Here is a 21,683-nt window from a genome sequence, read left to right on the forward strand (position 1 = left end):
CATTTGGGAACAAGAAGAAGTCATTGGGTAATAAATCAGGTAATACAGGCAATGGGACATTAATTCAATATTTTTCTCTATCAAATAATCGACTGTTTGATGTGCTGTGAGAGCTGGTGATGAAGAATGAAGAAAAATTTTTGGCTGTTTTCCTGATTTTATTGATGACTTCTGGCAAACAAATTGTTATTTACCATTCACCATTAACTGTTCTTCGATCCTCTAAGGTGATGATTGCTGCGTGGCCAGTATAACTGAAGAATCAAGCGATCACTTTCTTGGAAGTGCTTCTTGAATAAACTACTTTTGTTGGAACACCCAAACAGTTGATTGTTGCTTAGTTTCTGGCTAGTACAAATATATATAAGTTTTGTTTCCTGTTACGATGTTGTATACAGATTTTGCATTTCCTTGTTCGGTTTTTCTGAGCATTTCCCTACACAGTTAAACACGAATTTGTTTTTGAGCTTCAGTCAAATTATGGGGAATCTATCACGAACACATCTTTTTCACAGCAAAAAATATTCATGCAAAATTGAATGTATTGTAGTTTTCGATATGCCTAAGGATGCCTCTACCTCGTGGTAAGTACCATGCCGATCCTCCTCAATCTGTTGCACACAGCATTGATGTTTTTTGGAACAATCGATTTTGGTCGACTTTCATGAAATTAATTGCTGACAGAAGTATGACCACGACAAAATTCAAAGCCTGCAAACCAATTGTAAACAGTCTTTTCTGATGGTGATTTCATTATCAAAAGTTTAATGAAGCAATTTGAGTCATTGTTGTTGAGTTTGGCCCTAAAATTGTAAATAATCATTCAATGAAAACCTTCACATGAAACTTCTATTTTTTCACAAAACTGTTTATTTTAAATACTCGGTGTTAATAAAATTCTTGGTCAGTTTCTGAGCTACAAATGTTGTAATAATAAAAAAAGTCAAATTTTACAACAATAATAATTTCACATCTCAATAGTATCATCTAGTAGTCGTTTGTAAAAACCTAAAAGGCGACCTCCTTATAACTTGTTTAGAGCCCTTATTTATGAGGTTAGAGCTCTCTCTCCCGTGAGATTTCAAGTCATAAAACAATTAAAGAAAATTGGGCCGTAATAAATTTGTAATTAATGATTAAAAAATGCTTCTAAGTACTTACAAAAAAAAAAATTATTTTTCTAATAATAGTTATAAAATCTATCACTGATTTGTCACGTTTTTGTGAACAGCTTTTCTGCCCTCATCAAGTGTCACTTTTTTGTCTTCATTATCATTTTTTTGGGCCACTAAAAGAAGCACTTGGAGGATATAAATTTAAAGATGATGCTGCTGTTGAAACATTCTTGGTCAATTGGTTGATGTCACACACACCTTCTCTTTACGATAATGGGATCAAAAAGCTACGTATCCACTTGGAAAAATGTGTTTCAAAAGAGGAAATTATGTAGAAAAATAATATTGTATGTAGTTTTATTTTCCTTCAATAAACTATAAAACCAAAATTCTGGTTTATATTTGATTTACACTTGTATTAATAGTAGTTTTTTTTTTTTTTTTAGAATTCAATTTGAAGAAAATGTGGTTATCTCCAAATGGTACTATTAGAAATATTTTAGGTGGAACTGTATTCCGTGAACCGATTATTTGTAAAACAATACCTAGATTAGTACCTGGTTGGACCCAGCCGATTATAATTGGAAGACATGCATTTGGTGATCAGTATAAGGCAACCGATGTTCTAATATCCAAACCAGGAAAGGTAAATATTATTATGTTTTTTTTTTGTTAACGCGTTTATTTTCTGTTACTCTAAGGAATTTTATTTTTTTAATTTATTTTGCTTTATTTTTGTAATAATACATGCTTTTATGTTTTGTTTTTTTACTTTATAGTTGGAATTATTATTCACTGGAGAAGATGGTACTACTGTAAAACATGAAGTATTTAATTTTAAGGGTCCTGGTGTAGGCCTTTCAATGTATAATACTGATGAATCTATTACAGCTTTCGCACACTCTAGTTTTCAGGTAATGAATTATTATGTGTTATTTGTAGTTACAGTTAATGTAATAAAAATATCAACATTTTTTATTTATTTATATTATTTAACTTTTCAAGGTGGGACCTCATCAAGTCTTTCCATGTTGCCGGTGTGATTTGTGTTGAAAGTAATAAAAACTATTGACATAAGTCGATCGCAGGTAAAATGGTAAATTGAACTGATTAAGAGCAGTCTCCCAGTTTGTCATCCTCTTTTTCTACCCTTTTAATATTCATATCCTTTATTTCTTCTGTCTTGCAGAAGGAGCCAAATCCATGTTACAAACTCAGCCCTAACATAATGATTTAAGCAGTCAATCCGTCCTTACTCTTTTTTATAAAATTTACATTTTCTCTTTGATTAACTGGCGCAAATCATGTGTGTCAGATTTTTTATATCAAAAAATATAATCAGCATTGTTTTCACTTTCACTTTTTACAGTTTCATTTTCTTATCTTTCAGTTTCTTTGGACTCAGTTGAGTTATATTATGATATATTGTTGTTAGATCATACATGGAGAACCCATTTTCATTACAGTTACTAGGGTTTATACAAAATACGACTTTTTAAAAAACTGGTTTTCGAATTTGAACTTTTCTGAAACCAGTTAATCAGTTTTGAATTTGTACAGATAAAAAACAAAACATATTTACAACTTAAAATAGAAGTTTTTAATTTTTTATTTATAATAATTCAAAAATACAAAAAAGGAAAACAAAGGTAAATATACAGATATACATAAAATTATTAAAATAAGAAATTAACAAAATAATACCCTTAAAAAAATCAAAGAAATTAACAAATGTTTTATATTCATGTAAATTATTATTTTACTTCTTTCTTTGTTTAATAAAATGTGACTTCAAAAACAAAGAATGTCAATGGATTTATTGTTTACTTGTGTCCTTATTTTGGACACAAAGTTACCATAAATAGAAAAAACTGCTGACTTGGTACTGAACTGGGCTTAATTGTCTTTTAGGCATTAAATAAAAAATCTAAATTTTTTGTTTTTCTATTTGTAGCCTCTTAAGATTAAAAACTCCTTTAATGTTTAAGGAACAGAGGATGTCACTTCTTCAGGTTCTTGTAGATATTTATTTATTGCTACTTCCATAGCATTTTTCATCATAGATATGTCTTGATTTTCTTCTTTGTCACTTATTTTAACATCGCGGTCATCTTCTGAAGAATAATAATCCTTATATAATCTCGATAATATCTGTCCGGATAACTTAATAATGTCAGTTTTTTGTAGTGAATTGAAGAAATTTACTTGAAGATCTTGTCCAAACGGTCTGTGAATTTTGTAAATAGAGGAGAAGTGTTATTAATTCCATGTCTCACCTTTCTTCAATTCTTATATTTATAGCGTGTAATAACTTGCAACTAATTTCAGTTTTCAAATTTTTTAATTCAAACAAAAATTCAAAAATGCTTTCACTTATTAATAAATTCGTGTCTTGTCTGCCTAAGGTTTCGGCTGCTAATCTTATTGGTCCTGAAACTTTAATAAGCTCTACTATTTTGCAATATTCTTCTTCATCTTCATTCCGCATGTGAAAAGCATTAAGTCATTTAAAAGTTAAGGCAACACATTCTTTTAAGTGTATAAATGTTTCTAACATGGCCTCTAAACTGCTCTATCTCGTTTGACAGTCAAGAATCAGATTTAATTCTTTTCCGTTTTCACTTAATTCTGAAGAATGTTATTTATGATGGGGATTTTCTAAAATATTTGCAAATGTTTCTTATTTTAGAAATAAGGTTTTGGTAATTATCTAATAATACAAGAGGAATAGGTTATGTATAATCATCCATGTCAACAGGATCTTACTTCTCATAGTCATCCTCAGACTCATTATTTTCAGAATCACTTATAGCATTTACATCTGTTAGAACAGGATTTTTATTTTTCTATACGTCAGTAACTGCTAAGTGTATGGCATGTGAACAACACAATTGATCAATTATTGAGGATATTTATCCAAACCTTTTCATAACAGCAACGGTATCAGTTGCTAGATCCAAATGAAAAGTTTTTAGCTTCTTGGAAACCAATTTTAACATTGTCTTAGCATCACAAGAACTTGCTATCGGAGCTAATCCTAAATTACAATTTTTTTCAAGATTGTGTACATTGATATTCAAATATCTGCGATTTCTCTTGCAAGTCCATTCATCTAGAGTTATAGAAAAATTTTTCCCATCATTCTTCATACGATCTAATTTATTTATAGTTTAATTTTTTATAGCTCCATAAAATGAATAACTGAGATTCATTACTCGAGAATTGTTTTGTGGTAAGGATTAGCCTCGTCATAATGACTTGTATGAACGAGCTTGTTGTAATGCTATTAATGAATAATCCATCCAAGGCAGTAAGTCTTGATAAAATTTCTCCAAACTACTCCTTTTCAAGAAGTTAAAAGATGCTGGGTTGTTTTTGTGAACTTAGACCGACATCACATGATTTTTTTGTCTATTTTTTTGGGGGCTGTTTTTAAAGATTGTGGAGACTTTGCAAGTTGACATTTAATTACAGTAATTACAATGCGCCATATCTTTTTCAACCTTTTTGAAATAATTCCAAACATCTGACATTTTGGACTAAAAAAAATAAATGAAAATACTTACTAATTGATATTTTTAATAGTATAAAGATAACAAAAATATCAGATGAATAAACACTGTAGTCTGTCCCATGAAATAATAAACATGGAAGTATGGTTCTGAATTTCATCTAAATAATTTCAATACACATTTGTTTATGTAGACACCGAAAAAAAAAACAAGTCAATTACACACTCCTGCAATCTGATAGAGACTGGCCCACTGCATGCATCGATCGGACAGTGCGCAATGCACATATGTGTCTATTCATCATAATCATGTATTCTAGTGCAGTCGCACTCCACTCAGGCAACATTGTTGCCAAATCTTTCTCCAGTATATACACTCGCTGAGTACTTTTTGCTTACATTAAAATCATTGTAGTAGATTAATATATGTCATGCATAAATTTAAAACCAGTTTTATTTACTGGAAAATACCGGTTTTCGAATTGCATAATTTTCTTTTAAAAACTGACAAACCCTAGCAGTTACAGTCTAGTTTAAAAGAAAGGACTTGAGAACAGTGAGGCATCCAAATCCTCTGGCATTTAAAAAAAGCCTAAACAGTCAATTTGACATTTTTTATCCTATAAACAAATTGAAAATAGTCTGTAAAACGTTCATCTTCAAAGATATTACCATTTTCTAATTTTCAGATTTCAGTACTTCATTGACTTTTTCCTTTAACAAATTAAAATTTTACTTCAGTTTACTGAAGTGGATTCAGCTTACCAAAAACAAACTTGTATTATAATTTCATCAGTTATTTTATTTCTTTATAGGCATTTTTGATTATTTAAATTCTCTTTGTTGATGACCTTTTTAAACATCTTTAAATGTTTCTTTTAAGTACGCTGTTTATAGACCTTGTGAACATATATAGAAATTCTTTGTTTTGTTGAATGTCCAACATAGATAACTTTTTTAAATCTGTAATGTTATTAAAAAAAAAAAACTATTCTAGTCTTTATTTTTTAATTTTGAAGCAAAATGAAAGATCTTCATTATAATTAGAGATGTTCATTAGATGTGGAAGCTTTTAATCTAATGGATTTTATTCGGGTGAATATAGTTTGTGAACTGGATGACATAAATCAAAATCAACTGCTATTTCAATCATTATACTTATGAAAATTACTGAATACTAAATCTGATGATGTTTTACTATGGATTGTTTTCACCACGTTAAACAGCCTAAAATAATTTTTAAATAGTAGACATTTTATTCGATAAGAAACCAAAACACCTGTCACTGACTAGATGACAACTAATTTCTGATTTTTATGTTGTGAAAGAGTTAGATGATGTATGCTGTTATTACCTTTACAAAATAATATTAGATAAGAATGAAAGTAGTTGCATTAAATTATTTTGGGAATGACGTTTCAGCACCTATTTCTTTTTCTGCCAAATTTACAAACATCTCCCTTTTTTTTATTGAATTTAATGTTTTCAAGTTTTATAAGAGCATTTATAATTTTCAAGAATTATGTTTATCATTGAAAGATTACTTCAAGAATTGTGAACACATAATAATCTTTAAAAAAAAGCATAAAATTTTTTCACATATACTTGATGAATACCTAATGAAATATTGATTTTTCTTTTTTTTTCTGTCATGTCTTTATCATTATTTTAATATATAAAGTTAATTATATTATAGAATTATTTGGATTATTTAAAACTATAATTATATAAAACTAATATTAAGTTAAACAGTTTTTACAACTCTGTAATTACAACAGTTTAATTATTATTTTGTATGTAGAATTACTTTAAAGTGAAATTAATTATTTAAATGGTGTTTTACACTGGATTTTATTTTTTAGGTTGCTCTTGACAAAAAATGGCCTTTGTATTTATCAACAAAGAATACTATACTTAAGAAATATGACGGTCGTTTCAAGGATATATTTCAAGCAATTTATGAAAAGTAAGCTATATGTTCATTATCGTTTTCTCTTTCTTTTTTTTATAAATCAACTTACCATATACGCTTGAAAACTTATGCATGGGAAAATGGGATTGAAATGTTGTAGCATATGAAAAGTACTGTGCCCAATTAAGGTATAAAAGCAGGACTCATATAGGTGAAAGTTTGAGTATAAATCAAAAATCAGTGACTAAACATCACTGGATTAGTCACATCGCAGAAGTTTTAAGCGAACATATCTGTATGCACTTAATAACAAACGTATGAATGTGTTTTATTTGTGTATTAATAAGGAGGAATATCCTTTTATTAAGTAACATTCTTGTATTTATTATATGGATGTATTATAATATTTATTATTAACATTTATATAATAACAGAAAAAATACCTCATAAAGTTCTATATATTACAAATGTTTTGGTTTTATGTTTATAACAAACTCATTGTAATATTGGTCAGTACATTCTGATAGCCATAATCTGAAGTAAATTGATGTAACAGTTTATAAAAATTTTACAATTAAATGAAATTTCATAGCAAACATTCAATCATCTTTAATTTTAACTCGTAATTGTAAAAATAAGTTCATGAAAAAGTAATAATTCGTGTTAGTGAAATTTTATAATGGCGATGGCTAATGTAAGAATAAACAAAAGATTAAGATACCAATCGTTGTTCACTATTTTTTTAAAATAGATCTTTGAAAATTATTTTAACTTTTGCCCTTTATAACAACAGTCAATTAAAGTGCTAACAAATAATGAAATACAACCCAAACACTATATATGTTTCTAATCCTCCCAAAGTGAAGCCAGTAATAAAATAAGGACAGTGCACATTCATCCTAGCATATCACAGATTCCACTTAAGTCTCACCGCCCCCGTCATGGAACTTCCTAATAAATCACTACTGATTCGTTCACCCATATCTGATTGCTCTGATAATTAACCAATGATTTCTATTGGGACTCCTAGCAGCACTACATTTTTTAAATTTTCGCTTCAGACCTTAACTTATCAAGTTTAATCTGTCAAAGCTTACAGGTGTAGATAAGTCTACTTTACCTGTTGCTTGTATGAAATATAATATATCTTGCTTTTCTACCAAAATTTTTCTTTTATTTTCACTTGTTTTCCATCCATAAACAGAATTTTTTGTAATTGTATGTCTGTGTAATTTATCTACAGATTCGAATGTTCTGTTTTAAAACCGCTAATAATGTGTTAAGTGGCAATTTTTAAGTGTGTTATGCTACACTTGAAAATTGTGTACAATATCTTTTAATGTAAATCTTTGAAAGTTATCATTGTTAACCTCTTCATTCTTTTACTAGATTTTCTGGGCATACTGAAATTTTTTTTTCTTGATTTATTTGGTTTTGTAGTTTTATATATCATTTGGGCAGATGTGCCACAAAAATCAACTATGTGAGCATAAATTTCTGAACGTAACAATTCTCAGTTTTCTTCAGTTATTTTGTTGCAAATGTTCATTATTATGCACTTAATTAGCCTTTTATCGTTTTAGCCTTTTCTTGTCCTAATATGCAGTTAAGATCACGGCTTAGGCATTGTAAAGGTTAACGTGAATGAGAAGGTAGTATAAAAAAAAAGGTGTTGTTATGAAATTGAAAAATTCTGTTTATAAAATGCAGAATGAAGATTGAGTATTGAAAAACATCATATACAAAATATAGAAATGAAGACTAGAAGATTAACAATATGAAAGCGATTGGCTTCTTGTTACCTATGACTTCCTGTGTACGCAACAAACTACGGCTTTTACACTATCTGTTCCATTGTATTATTAATACTACTACAATATAGTGCCAACATTTCAGCAGAATGCTTTAGTTGAGGCACTCCAGGTGGAACTATTGCGCACTTGTGCGTTTCCACCTTCTAAATCTTGAAGAGTAATAGGTTCATTCATTCTTTTGCATCAAGTCAATTTTGAATTTTCACTAACTTACTCTGTATTATCTTTTAAACTGTATACATGATATATGTATACAGTTTTGTCTATACACCATTTCTTATTTTTAACAAGGTTCAAATTTCTTGCTGTTTGTTACCTGGAAACAGCTTTTTTTTTTATCTTGACATCATTTTTTGATTTTGGCCTGCCCTTATTTATTTCTTATGAGCAGTATTTTTTTTGTTGCAGATCTACCTATATATAAAAAAAATATATATAAATAAAATTTTTTTTTTAATCTTTTGAAGATAACTTGGTAATTTTTCATCAGGTTCAGTTTTATGCTAAAAAGACCAACTAGTGATTTCTTTCAATCTCATTTTATGTGATAAAGATGATTTGGCAAGAAATTTTGTCAGTGTCAAAATGAGGTTGGTACTGATCACATGTTTGGTTGTCATGGTAGATATAGAATTTCGCATATGAGAAGTTAGTTATGTTTGTTATTGTTTAAAGTCGCATGTGACATCACTATTAATATTCGGATGGTATATAAAAATAATTATTATTATTTTAATAATAATTATTCTAACTAAAATTTACCAATTTTTTTACTAAAATCATGAAATTTTTAGGCCTAACACAAAACAGTACAACAATTTTAAAAATTATGATTCTGATAGTAAAATTTGTTTCTTGATTTTGAGTTGAGGGACTTCAAACTCATTTTAATTTTATTTCTGTTTTTGGGTTTTTAAATCTTTAGAAACATTTTTGAATAAGATATGATCGTAAAAAATATTTCTGGTTGATAGTTGATTCGTTTTCTTCTTACAGTCTAAAGAAAACTGCTAAAAAATATTGGCAGTAAAAAATGTTATAATTTTTTTAATACAGACTTATAAATAGTCACCAAAAGGTACTGTACTATTTTTTTACCAACAATAATTTAAGCATTTGATTTTTTTTTAACCATTTCCAAAAAAGGTCTGGTCCTCAAAGGGTTAAGAAAAAATAAATCTATTTAGAAAAAAATAATTCATTAAAAACTAAAAATCAGACAATTTCATGATATAAAGCACCCAAGCTAAGTATAGTCACACCTAAGTTGAACATACATAAAAACTAAAGTAAAGCCTTTTACCCTTTATTATAAGACAGTAATAAACTTATCATGAAAAGTAACTACATTTAATCTGTGATTTATAAAGAATATGTTCCGGAAGCTTTTGCACAGGTTTAGTTTTGTTTATGTCGAATCAAACTTATTTCAGCATTTAAAAGTTACTGTAAAATTACGTTAAAAAAATTATAAATTATTTATTTTTTAAATTAAGTATTTTTGCTATAATAATGATACAAGATCAAGACGGGAGATGTTCTTTTTCTGCAGATTCTCCATTAATGAGTTCTGTGCTATTAGTACTTAGGTATTATTACAAACTTAATAACTTCAATTATTTTCAAAATTTATATACCAAAGAGTTATATTTTTATTTTGGATTTAAATAAATTAATGTATGTTTCAGAGAGTACAAAAGTCAGTTCGAAGCAAATGGTATATGGTATGAACATAGATTAATCGATGACATGGTTGCTCAATGTTTAAAATCAAATGGTGGATTTGTATGGTCTTGCAAAAATTATGATGGAGATGTTCAGTCAGATATTGTCGCTCAAGGTTTCGGTTAGTATATTTTTATAAATAATTCTTGGAGAAACATACTTTTTTTTATAATAATAACAATGTGTACTTTCATTCAATAGCTTTTTTCTAAAGTATTTATAAAACTTGTTGCAAACCACAGTAAGTTTGAAGAGGATGTGATTAATGTAGTTGAAGGAAGAAAGAACAAAGAAGAAGTGATGCGGGTAGTTTTTTACTACATTTGAACATTGGATCTGAGCTGCTACGTATCAAATCAAATCATAATATTTCAATTCCTGATAACTCATCATTGCTTATATCACCACTGCTAATATTTAAATCATAATCATCACTTTAATCACTATCATTGCTACCACCATCTACATTAATAACGACATTTTCAGTGACATTATCAATTAAAGGTTCCTGAGATAAATAAGATGATTCTATTTTCTGGAAATGGTCGCACTGTGATTTCTGTTTGGCACTTGTAATTGAATTTTGAATTGAGCCCCATAGTGTCAACCCGACACTGTGGGGCTTTGGGGGCCATCACTATAGTGGATGTTGTATTAGGGACCCGACTGCTGCTGAGGGAAAACTCAGTCCGATTCCAGTGGAAAAGCTGCAACTCCCTGACTACCACCTGCTAAACTGAGCTGACTTCACTGGAGACCAACGATCGGACTCAATAGTCCTTCTCAGGGCCACCAATATAAAATTCCAAACAGCCCTTTTCAAGGCTATCATAAGATTCTAAGATCAAAAGGCATTCAGTGACAATGTGTATGTATATATATATATACACACACAGTCAAACTCCCATATAATGAACGTCTAAATTGAACATTTTTCCAGTTAGTAAAATTTTTGGAGAATGATGAAAACGCAGCATTATTACATTACAAATCGTCTCTACCAAGTGAAGTTTTTTTGTTGTAAATACTGTATATATACTGTGTATAATAAATGAAAATCGCAAAAAAATAAATTGAATAAAAATAATGAAAAGTACTGTATTGTGTTTACGTAGGCCTACATTACTTTTTATCAATTACTGTTCTGTGTAAACAACAGGAAGTTGCCAGCGACAGTATGTCGGCAACTAAAATTGTTTCGCATTCCTTTCTTATCTTTGTCTTACGCTACTGCAAAATTAAGCCTAATGCGTGGGTGAATTGCTATTCAGTCCTAATCTTCATACTGTACGATACAGATTTAGTGGTTTTGTTTTGTTCCAGTAGTGTTTTTCGGTGATTTTGTTTTTCTTACTGAATGTACAGTAGTTCATTGCATTTTTTGTTGCTTTGAGTACTGCATTTCCTCATGTTGTTTTTTGAAAGTACTCTATTGAACTGTTCAGTACTGTACCGTGTATGTGTAACTTGTATTTGTCTTGTATCAGTGTATACTGTATATTGGTGTTATCGTGTATTTGATTTATTAAAAATGTCCAAAAGGAAGTGTTTGAGTTTCAAAGAAAAAATGCCGATAGTTGATGAAGTTGAAAAAAGAGGTAAGAAGAAAGACAGCAATTCGTTTTGGTATACTGGCGAATTCTCTTTTCACATTACTAAAAAATAAAGATTCTATTAAAAAAAAAAGCAGAAAATTTAGACAATAACAGAAAGAGATTTAAATCTATTTATGATGATATTGATGAGGCTGTAATGAAGTGATTAATTATAGTTAGTGAAAAAAAATTTACCAGTATCGGGAACCATTATTAAAAAAAAAGGCTTTAGAATATGTCATACACTGAATTATCCTAATTTTTAAGCTAGTACTGGTTGGCTTGACAAATTTAAATTACATGCTCTTGTACAAAAGATTTTACGGAAAGGAAATCATTTTGCCTAACCTACTGCATGAATACAATGAAAATGATATTTTTTAAATGCCTTCCAGACAAAACGTTAGTTTTAAAGAATGAAATTATGTTGGTGGAAGTACTGCAAAGAGAGGGTGATTAGTGAAAGTACAACAAAGACAGATTATGATTACAACAGAAAAGCTTGGATGACAGCTGAAATTTATACAAAATTGTTAACAAAACTTGATGATGAGGTGCCAAGACAAAAATGTAAAATTCTTTTACTTATTGATAAGAGCCCGGCCCATCCCCTGCAAATGTAAACATAAAATCTGTTACTGTTGCTCACTTTCTGCCAGGTATGACTTCAAAACTGCAACCGATGGACTAGAGTATAATTGAAAATTTAAAAGTTCACTACAGAAAGCAGATTCTAATGAAGTTTTTTAAAGCTATTGATGACAGTGATTTGGTTAAAAATTTAAAAACTTTATAAGAATGTATTACTGAAATATCTAGAGTCTCATGATGTAACCCCTGAAATGATTTAAAAATTTTTTAAAAAAGCCGGGTTAAATAAGAATGAGACAGTAACAGCCACCAATAACAATAATTTTACAACTGAAGATGTAAATAAATTCAAAATTCCAGGATAACTGGGGTAAATTGCAAAGCAATATAGAACTGCAGTTAGATGAATACCTAATGCTCAATGTTGGAATAGTGTCCTAACCATAAGGAAATAATTAGGGACATAGTTGCAAAAAAACTAGTGGACCCACAAATTGAAGATGACGTAGATGCAACAGTTGGTATAATGACCATTACGCCTACAATTGGTGAGTTATTGCAATCATTTGATATGATAAGTGGCCTTCATTTATTTGAAAATGGACTGAATATTATGCTTAATTGCTTGAATAATTTAGAATCTTTTTTTGAAAATAAAATTATCTTTGGAAACAAAACAGTTCAAACAAAAATCTTCTTTTTAGAAAGTAGTTTTACCGACTTTTAAACATACTGTACTCATTTAATGTGTTTATTAATTTTTTACTTTTTTTTTATTTTATTGTGAATTGAAAAAACTATTGGATTAACATAATACTGTACATTTTTTAATAAAAAAAAATAAAAACAGCTTCAGTAATTTTTTAAATATAGAACTTATAACTTATTTTTTATTTACAGTACATATTTTTTTGAAAATTTCTTTATGAAAATAAAATTACAGTACTGCGGTATTACTACTGTAATATTCTATTTTACAAATTTTCCATTTAACAAACTTTTTTGTGAGTCCCATGGTACTTCGTTATATAGAAGTTCATTTGTATATATAAAACAAGAACACAAAATATTTAGATAAGTTACTACGAAAATAATAGAAATAAATATAAATAAGAAATATATAATAGAAATAAATATATCATATAATACGAGGGTTATTTTTTTTTCAATGTCCGATCGGTCGTGAAATAAAAACCCGTGCAAAAATCGGATGAACCTTTGCACATATGTGTTGCGCAGCGTCTCTAGTATGGCCTTCAATCACGCCGCGTCACTTCGTTTAGTTCTGAACACGCAGCTAGCACGTAAACATGTCTACAAAACAATAGCATCTCCCGCCAAGTGTGAAGTGCGTGCGGTAATTCGATTTCTTCAGGCTGAGGGGTATAATGCGGCTGAAATTCATAGACGAATAAGTAATGTGTATGGTGAAACTTCAATGAGTGACAGCAAAGCCCGTCAATGGTGCAGGAACTTTAAAGCAGGACGTGCAGATGTTCATGATGCAGGAGGTCAGGGAAGGAAGCGAGTGTCAGCCGATGATCTCGTTGAGCGAGTGGATGAGGCGATTCGAGAAAATGGTTGGTTCACAATTTCTATATCGAGTGATTAGTTTCCTGAAATTTCAAGGTCAGCTCTCTACACCATTGTGAGAGAGACTTCAGTACCGCAAACTGTGTGCGTATAAACTTGGCTGAAAACACAGGCGGCTCCATTCTATGACGAAGGTATTGGAAAGTTGGTACCACGCTTTGACAAATGTCTAAATCGGAGTGGCGATTATGTAGAGAAATAGCGTAACTATGTAAGTGCTTGTTACAAATAAAAAATTTTTTATTTTCACTGTGGTTTTAATTTTGTGATCGATCGGATCTTGAAAAAAAAATAACCCTCTTAATTCGTCAGGTAAAACAACCATTTTGCAATATTATGACACTGTTACTTAAAATAAAACAGAATACAAAACAATAACACATGCAAATCTGAAACCATCTGATAAGTTATAATTTATTATTAAATGCACGCGCGCGTTTGTGTGTGTTTACTTTTTCTTGTTTTTGGTAGGTTTGGTGGTAGTAAGTTTGGAAAAATGCCGCAAAAAACCACTATATTCCTCACTTCCCTTAGAAAGCCTAAAATGGAAAGTTTGTTATTTTAAATGGATGTGCCAGTTTTTTAAATGAACTGTCATTTTTATGTGAGTTCACCTTAAAACCTTTAGGTTGTACCCTCTAAAATCCTTAGCATTTTTGTCTAAATTATGGGTTTTTTGTTGTTTTTTTAACAGGTTCATTGGGTTTGATGACATCAGTATTGATGTGCCCTGATGGTAAGACTATTGAATCTGAGGCAGCTCATGGTACAGTCACCAGACATTACAGGTAATCATTACAGTTTTATATTTTCTACATCTCTTTAAGAGGTTTGGCTTTGGATCATTTCAGCCATTTCTTATATTTGCTTATCTTCATCTGATTTCCTAACCTTTTACTTTGTATCACCTTCCCTTTCATTCAGCAGCATCTTAACACCTCTCATCTGTTATCCTTTTCCCTCATCTCTTTTACCCTTCCACTTATCGTGCCTTTCCTACAATTTAAAAAAATTCCCTCTAATATTTTAGCCACTGGTGAAAACTTGTGGTTTCTTCAATTTTACATGCGTTAACACTACAGTCACAGCACAAATTTTGTTGAACAATAGTATCTGATTTAATTACATTGAACCAAATTACTTTAAGTTCTAACATAATTTTCGTTTAAGGTGGTGGTGCAAATTGTTGATAAGTAAATTTCCAAATCGTAATGTAAAGAAAAAAACTTGAGAATTTGTTGAAAGTGTTCTAATAAGCAGAATGAGTTTGTATAACTGTTGAAGTTGGTGCAATTCCTAACAAATATCCTTTATTAATGTAATGAATTCATTTACCTATTTAACTGTTAAATGTATTTAGTATTCAAGATTTCAATTGTGCTATTGCATATAAATTATATTGTTAATTAATAGCTTAGAAAATTGCATTGCTGCAGCAGCAGAATATACTTTTACTTTCTTTTAATGTTTTCCATTAGTCTTGCATTGCCTTTTCTGGTGGGGAAGTGCCCTTTTCACCCTCATTCCTGACTCTTTTCCTTACTCTTCGTTCCTTCTTTGAATTAGTAGTACCATGGGAATTATGTATGGTAATTACCATCATGGCTGGGGCACTACCTCATAGCTGATTAGTGGTTGATGAACTCTTCAACCAAGCCTCTAATCCACCAATAAGGTAAGATCTATTATAACATGATTTCTGGTATTGGATTTCAGTTCAAAAATTTTTTTTGTTTTGAAACAGTGATAAAAAAAGTATATTATATTAAGTAGAAAAAATAAACAAACAATACATTACTGACTAGTGAATAGTACAGTTTCAAAGGATTGTTTCGTTTTTGTAGTTCAAAGAAACATGTTACATGCGTTCAACAGTATTAAATGCCAATGAAGTGCGTATTTTTCACTTACATTTTGTGATTTTGATTATTTAAGTTGTATATTGACTTAATTGAGCCAGAAGTTGCTGGTGTTAATATACTTAATGTATATGTATGTATATTACGTGTTTTGTTAATATTTTTATTTCTTACAGACAACATCAAAAAGGATTACCAACATCTACTAATCCTATAGCGTCAATTTACGCTTGGACTGTAGGATTCAAACATCGTGCTAAACTTGATAATAATCCAGGGTTAGCTAAGTAAGTTTTATATTTGTTATATTAGATTTACTGCTGTATTTGTAAGTGTATATATATATATATATTTTTTTTTTAACAATTCTGATTCTTTGTAAAGTGCTGCCTTTTAAAGCCAACCCATAGAAAATCAGAAAACTCCTCTTAGCATATTTGGGTGCTGAAATACACAAAAAAATAATTTTCTAACGAATGAACTTCATATCATGGGCATGACTCAATATTGATATTGTTTCAACATTCCTAAAATATTCTCTATGGCCTGTTAATTGTTTTTCTCTCCCTTACTGGATTTTAATGTCTTAAAAATAAAAAAGGGTTAAAAAGTTAGATTAATTTGTTGTCTGAAATTGGGGAGAAAGTTGTTACTACAAGTGTCCCAGTAACAAGTCAGCAGGTAAGGCAAAGGATGGTAGCAATTGAAGGTACTCTATATTGATATAGTTTATCTGATATAAATTCAGGTAAATGATAATAAACCAGGTAAATGATGCTATCTAAATTATCTGAGAATTTATACGAGCGACATTAAATAATTAACAATACAAATTGATGTAGAGAAAAAACGATTTATTCAGTGAGAATGAAACTTACACTACTTTTCAACATAGTCTCCAGCAACATTTAGACACTTGTCCTAACGTTCTGTAAGATTTCTGATACCTGCAGCGTAGAGGTCTTTATCTTGCTGTTTGAACCAGTTGTGTACTGCTTTGTTGAACTTGTTGCCGTGTAAAACGTCTTTGAGCTGACAGAACAAATGAAAATCAGATGGGGTGAGGTCTGTACTATAAGGAGGATGTGGTAACACCTCCCAACCCAACTTCTCAAATGTTTCTCCTGTTCTCTGAGCGATGTGGGGCATGTGTTGTCATGCAAAAGAATCACATCTTTTGAGAGAGTGCCCTGATTTTTTTGCCTTATCATGGGTCTCACTTTCTGTTGGTACATGTTAAAATAGTACTCTGTATTCACAGTATGTTGGTCTTCTAAATAGTCACTAAAAATTGGGCCTTGGGAGTCACAGAAGACCATCAACATCATTTTATCGGCTGATGCATGAATTGTAATTTTTTTTGTGGGTGAATGCGAATATCCCACTCAAGACCTTGCCGTATCTACGTTTCGTCACAGGTTATTATTCTATCTAGAAAGTCATTACCTTTCGCTTCAAACTGTTCTTTGAGATCAGAACAAATATGAAGCCGGGTGTTTGTGGGCTTGAGTCGGCTGTCTTGGAATCCATCTCGAACACGTTTTGTGATAATTCAGCATGTCATGAATGATTGAATGCACAATTCCAACACTAATACTACACAAACTAGCAATTTGGGAAAATTTAGACTCGCCTGTCTTGACGAATAAGATCATTTATTTGATTTTGCAGTGCGATAGTCAAAACTTGGTAGTCAAAACTGATCTTCCAGAGCAATGGAGATCAGTCATACTAGTTCTGCCCAAATTAAACAGTTCCACCCACTTACATATGACTGCGGTTTAAACACTTTTCTTCATACTGTTTCAACATTCTTGAGTATATTTCTGTTGGTTTCTTACATTCTGATAACAAAAGTATTACTGAACGTTGCTCTTCTGGTGTACATGTTTTAAGTGGAGCTGATGTTCTAAAATCAACAAAAGAAATTCTGTTTAGATTGATTATTTATGATCGAACAGGTGATTAAATGTGTCCAGGTTGCCAGTGTGAACCTCAAAAAGTTTCATTGTCATTGATTGAACCGTTTTTTCTCTAAATCAATCTGTCTCCTTAATTATGTTATTAAACATCCCCGTGTATCAGATAAAAATACTACATCACAATATAATGAGATCATTAATTTTGTTATCTGACTTGTAGTGTTTAAAAAATAGTATATAATAAGTTATGTTAAAACAAATAAATAAACTAATGTAACATCCAGCCAATCTGTACGTGTAATATATATATTTGAATAAATATAAATGGTGTTGCATAAAATTACTTTATGGCAGCAACAATGGATAAGTTTTAAAAAACAACTTTAAAACATCTAAATTTGAAGTAATATTCAATTTTTCAGAATTTCTGAATATTTTTAACTATGTCTATCACAAACTCTTACAAATTTTTTTGTTGAAATAAGTCAAGGATATGAATTAAAGAAAACAAATCTGGGGAAAAAACTTCTGTAATAAAGTTATGAATTTTACTATTCAACAAAAAAATTAATTGAACTAAAAGTATGAAAAACATTTATTGCAATATTATTTAGACTAAGTCATTCTGTATTTTACAGGCAATTTTAAGTAAGTAAGTAGTATGTGAAATGCTCCTTTTTATTTTTTACTTGGACAATATTGTGAAACTGTAAATTGGATTTGTATGGAAAAATTTTGTTTATGAATTTTTTTATTATTAAATTCAATTTCAGAAATGCTTGAAATAGTAGAATACGTTTGGTAAACTCTATATGTATAGTACATTTAAGGCAAATTATAGAATAAAACTGAATAAAATAATATTTCTTTCATTAAAATCAATTAAATAAGCAATGAGAAATAAAAAGTTTTTTTAGTAGTATCTTTGAAACAATTGCATGCTAAATTAAGGACCGACTTTTTTATTTGTTGAAAATAAATTTTTCTTAAAAAAGTATTAATTCATTATCTTTAAAAAATCTTGAATTTAAAAGTAATTTTATAAAATGTAAGGTAAAAATAAAATGTAAAATGTTTGTTAGGTTTGCGAAATATAGCAATATCAGTATGGGTCTGATTAATATTTTATTTCAATTGATGACATGAATTGCTTTAGATAAAAAATAAATTAATCTAAAAAACAAAAAAAAATTTGAAAGATTGTTTGAAAATTTTAATGATTTTTTTTTAATGTTGTTTTGTAGGTTTGCTAAAAGCTTAGAAGAAGCGTGCGTTGATTGTGTTGATTCAGGTAAAATGACTAAGGATTTAGCCGGTTGTATCCATGGATTACCTAACGTAAAACCAAATATGTATTTAAATACTGATGATTTCTTGGCTGCTATTAAAGAATCTTTAGATAAAAAGTTGTCAAAGTAATTTTTAAAAAAGTTTTAATGTTTTTTAATACTTAAAAAATTTACAAACATTTAATATAGCCATTTTATTAAAAAATATTTTTAATTGGCTGTTTGTAATATTGTACTGATTAGAAATATAATTTAGGTTAACGTTTGTTTTAGTATATTAACATTTTATTTTTTATTTTATATAGGTGCGGCAGAAGTAACTCCCACACTTTGAAGGTTAATTTTAAAAAAACTAAATGAGTTAAAAAAAATCTTTTTATTTTTACAAAACTTATTAATGCAGTCTTTTTCAACTAAGTTTTGAAAACTGTCACTCAAATGTTGAGCATCGTTGGCATTATATTGTCAAAGCCTTTATTGTAAGTTATTTAGTACTCTTCAGCACATCTCGAGAGGAATGGCACAGCAATTTCTTGCCATGTCTCATCCTTTGAGTGATCTAGACTTTGAGAATGATGTCTAAAAAAAATTTTTTTTTAAGTACCCTCACAGAAAGAAAACAAGAGGTAAAATCTAGTGACTGTGAGGGCCACCCATTGTCACCTCGTAGAGATTAGATGACTAGGAAACATGGCTCTCAAAACTGCAAGCGAACATAGTATAGTGTGAGCTGTGGTTCAGCCCTTTTGGAACCAAACCTCTGCTGAATCTTTAAGCTCATCTAATCTAGGCTGCAGAAAGCTGTGTAGCATCCTCTACATATCAATCTGAGGTCACAGTAGCTGTGACATCATTATCTTCAAAAAAATAAGCCCCCCCCCCTCCATACGCCTATTTGTGCTTTTGCACACCAAACAGGTAATGCGAGGACTGTGCAGTAGTTTTTGGACAGGTTCATGAAGGTTTGTCTCGGTCCAGTAATGAATTTTGTTTGTTCGCGCTGAAAGATAAAAATGTTTTTCATTGCAAACAGCATAACTGTAGTTGCTGGGGGGATCTGCTGCCAAAATTCATTTTAATTTTAACCATTGATACGGTCCCTCTCACTTAATTCTTGCACGATTACCATTTTATGGGAATGCATTTTAAATTCCCTGTGGAGAATTCTTCATATACTACTGTTCATATGCACTTCATATTATACTAGTTGTAGAAATCACAACTGTAATTGCATGTTTTACATGCAGAACATTTTCTGGTGTTGAAATGGTCTGAGGTCTGTCAGATGGTTTTTTTTTTCAATGTTGATCCATTTGTATGGAGATTAGAAACCATTGCAAAATTGTTTTCTTATCTGAAATGGCAGCACATCGACTGAGACTATAAAAGACTTGTTGAGTCACAATCATAGATTCATTGTGTTTTATAAACACTTCAACAACAAAACAAGTTGTCCAAGCCATGGTAGTGACTAAAAATGGCAGAACCGCCGTTAACTAGCAAGATTCTACCCATCTCGATATCCCCACCGCATACAGTACAGTGATGTTTTCAGATGTAGGAGGTACTTCTGCGCATCCTGTATATATGTAGGCTTCAGTAAGTTTAAAAATTTTTATTCTAGAATTACAGAAATTCTTTAGCTCAAAAGAATCCCAATTTTGGGTTCTGGGTAAATCAATTAACTGTGATTTGTTACAACCTGATAGTTTCAGTACACCTTAGAACAATTGAGAGGGTAACATCTTAATATATAATATAGAAAGAGAGTTGGGTGAAATTTATGAAATAAAATATGAATTTGAAATAAAGGATTAAATCTACTCCAACAGTTTTTTTAAAGGCTTTCGTTTTATAATATCTCATGATATTAAGTTTTAGAAAAGCATTTTTCATTTCTGTTTATACAGTTTTAAAATTATTTTATACAAGGAAAATTGGTGAGGAGTACATGCAGGTTCACACACACACAACTTCTTATTCTCCTTTATAAGTTTGTTAATTATTGTTTATCAACATTTAAACAAAGAGGTAGTTTGAAAAAACTATTAAATTTCTCATAGCAAATGATAACCAGAGTTGATGCTGTTGGTAACCTGTAATTATATTAAAGTTAGAACAGTATTGGCAGTTGTACTATCTTAGTCCAGTCATTCAGTTATCTATTATTTATTCTGATTATTATTAATAATCATTCAATTATTTTGCTGATAGCCATTAAATTTTAAAATTGTAAATAATGTGTGAAGTAATGCATAGTGTTAAAATGATTTTGCTATTATGAAGAGTTATTGACACGAGACATATTGTTGCGTAGTCGATTGCTTACGTGATTTTAATTAGTTATTGGCTTACGGAGAATAAGGCAGAATGAGGAAATTTCCTGACTATAAAATACTTTCTTCGCTCGAATTTCTTGCCTTCCAACACACAAAATGGTACAAACATGTTTAAAATAAAGAATCTTTATTTGAAAAGATATGTTTTCAGTTATCAGTGTAATACAATAATTGTACAAAATAATTAAAATATTTATTATATAAATAATACTGAACGTACTGCTTCATTAATAAATAAAACTAATAATAAACAACAGGTCTGTAGTTTATTTAATTTTCAAGAATTTTTTATACAGACTTCATTTACTAGAAGCTGGGAATGAATTGATAGTTTTTCATATCCTTACACAGTGATCATCACAAATACATGATGCTAGTTATAAATGGTCCTTTTAATTTTTTTCTGTGATAATCAGAT

General features: G+C 29.9%; 1 protein-coding gene across 1 annotated transcript in view; it reads left to right on the forward strand.

Annotated features, from left to right (window-relative positions):
* Positions 1 to 21,683, forward strand: part of LOC142333178 (isocitrate dehydrogenase [NADP], mitochondrial-like) — a 55,776-nt gene that overhangs the window by 29,956 nt on the left and 4,137 nt on the right. Inside the window, exons 4-10 of the mRNA XM_075380127.1 lie at positions 1,562 to 1,761; positions 1,895 to 2,029; positions 6,489 to 6,592; positions 10,041 to 10,198; positions 14,551 to 14,644; positions 15,892 to 16,002; positions 18,882 to 19,052. Coding sequence (XP_075236242.1) covers positions 1,562 to 1,761; positions 1,895 to 2,029; positions 6,489 to 6,592; positions 10,041 to 10,198; positions 14,551 to 14,644; positions 15,892 to 16,002; positions 18,882 to 19,052 — 973 coding nt within the window. The remainder of the gene's footprint in view (positions 1 to 1,561; positions 1,762 to 1,894; positions 2,030 to 6,488; positions 6,593 to 10,040; positions 10,199 to 14,550; positions 14,645 to 15,891; positions 16,003 to 18,881; positions 19,053 to 21,683) is intronic.

The sequence above is a fragment of the Lycorma delicatula genome, chromosome 12 (assembly GCF_047948215.1).
Source record: "Lycorma delicatula isolate Av1 chromosome 12, ASM4794821v1, whole genome shotgun sequence".
Classification (NCBI taxonomy): Eukaryota; Metazoa; Arthropoda; class Insecta; order Hemiptera; family Fulgoridae; genus Lycorma; species Lycorma delicatula.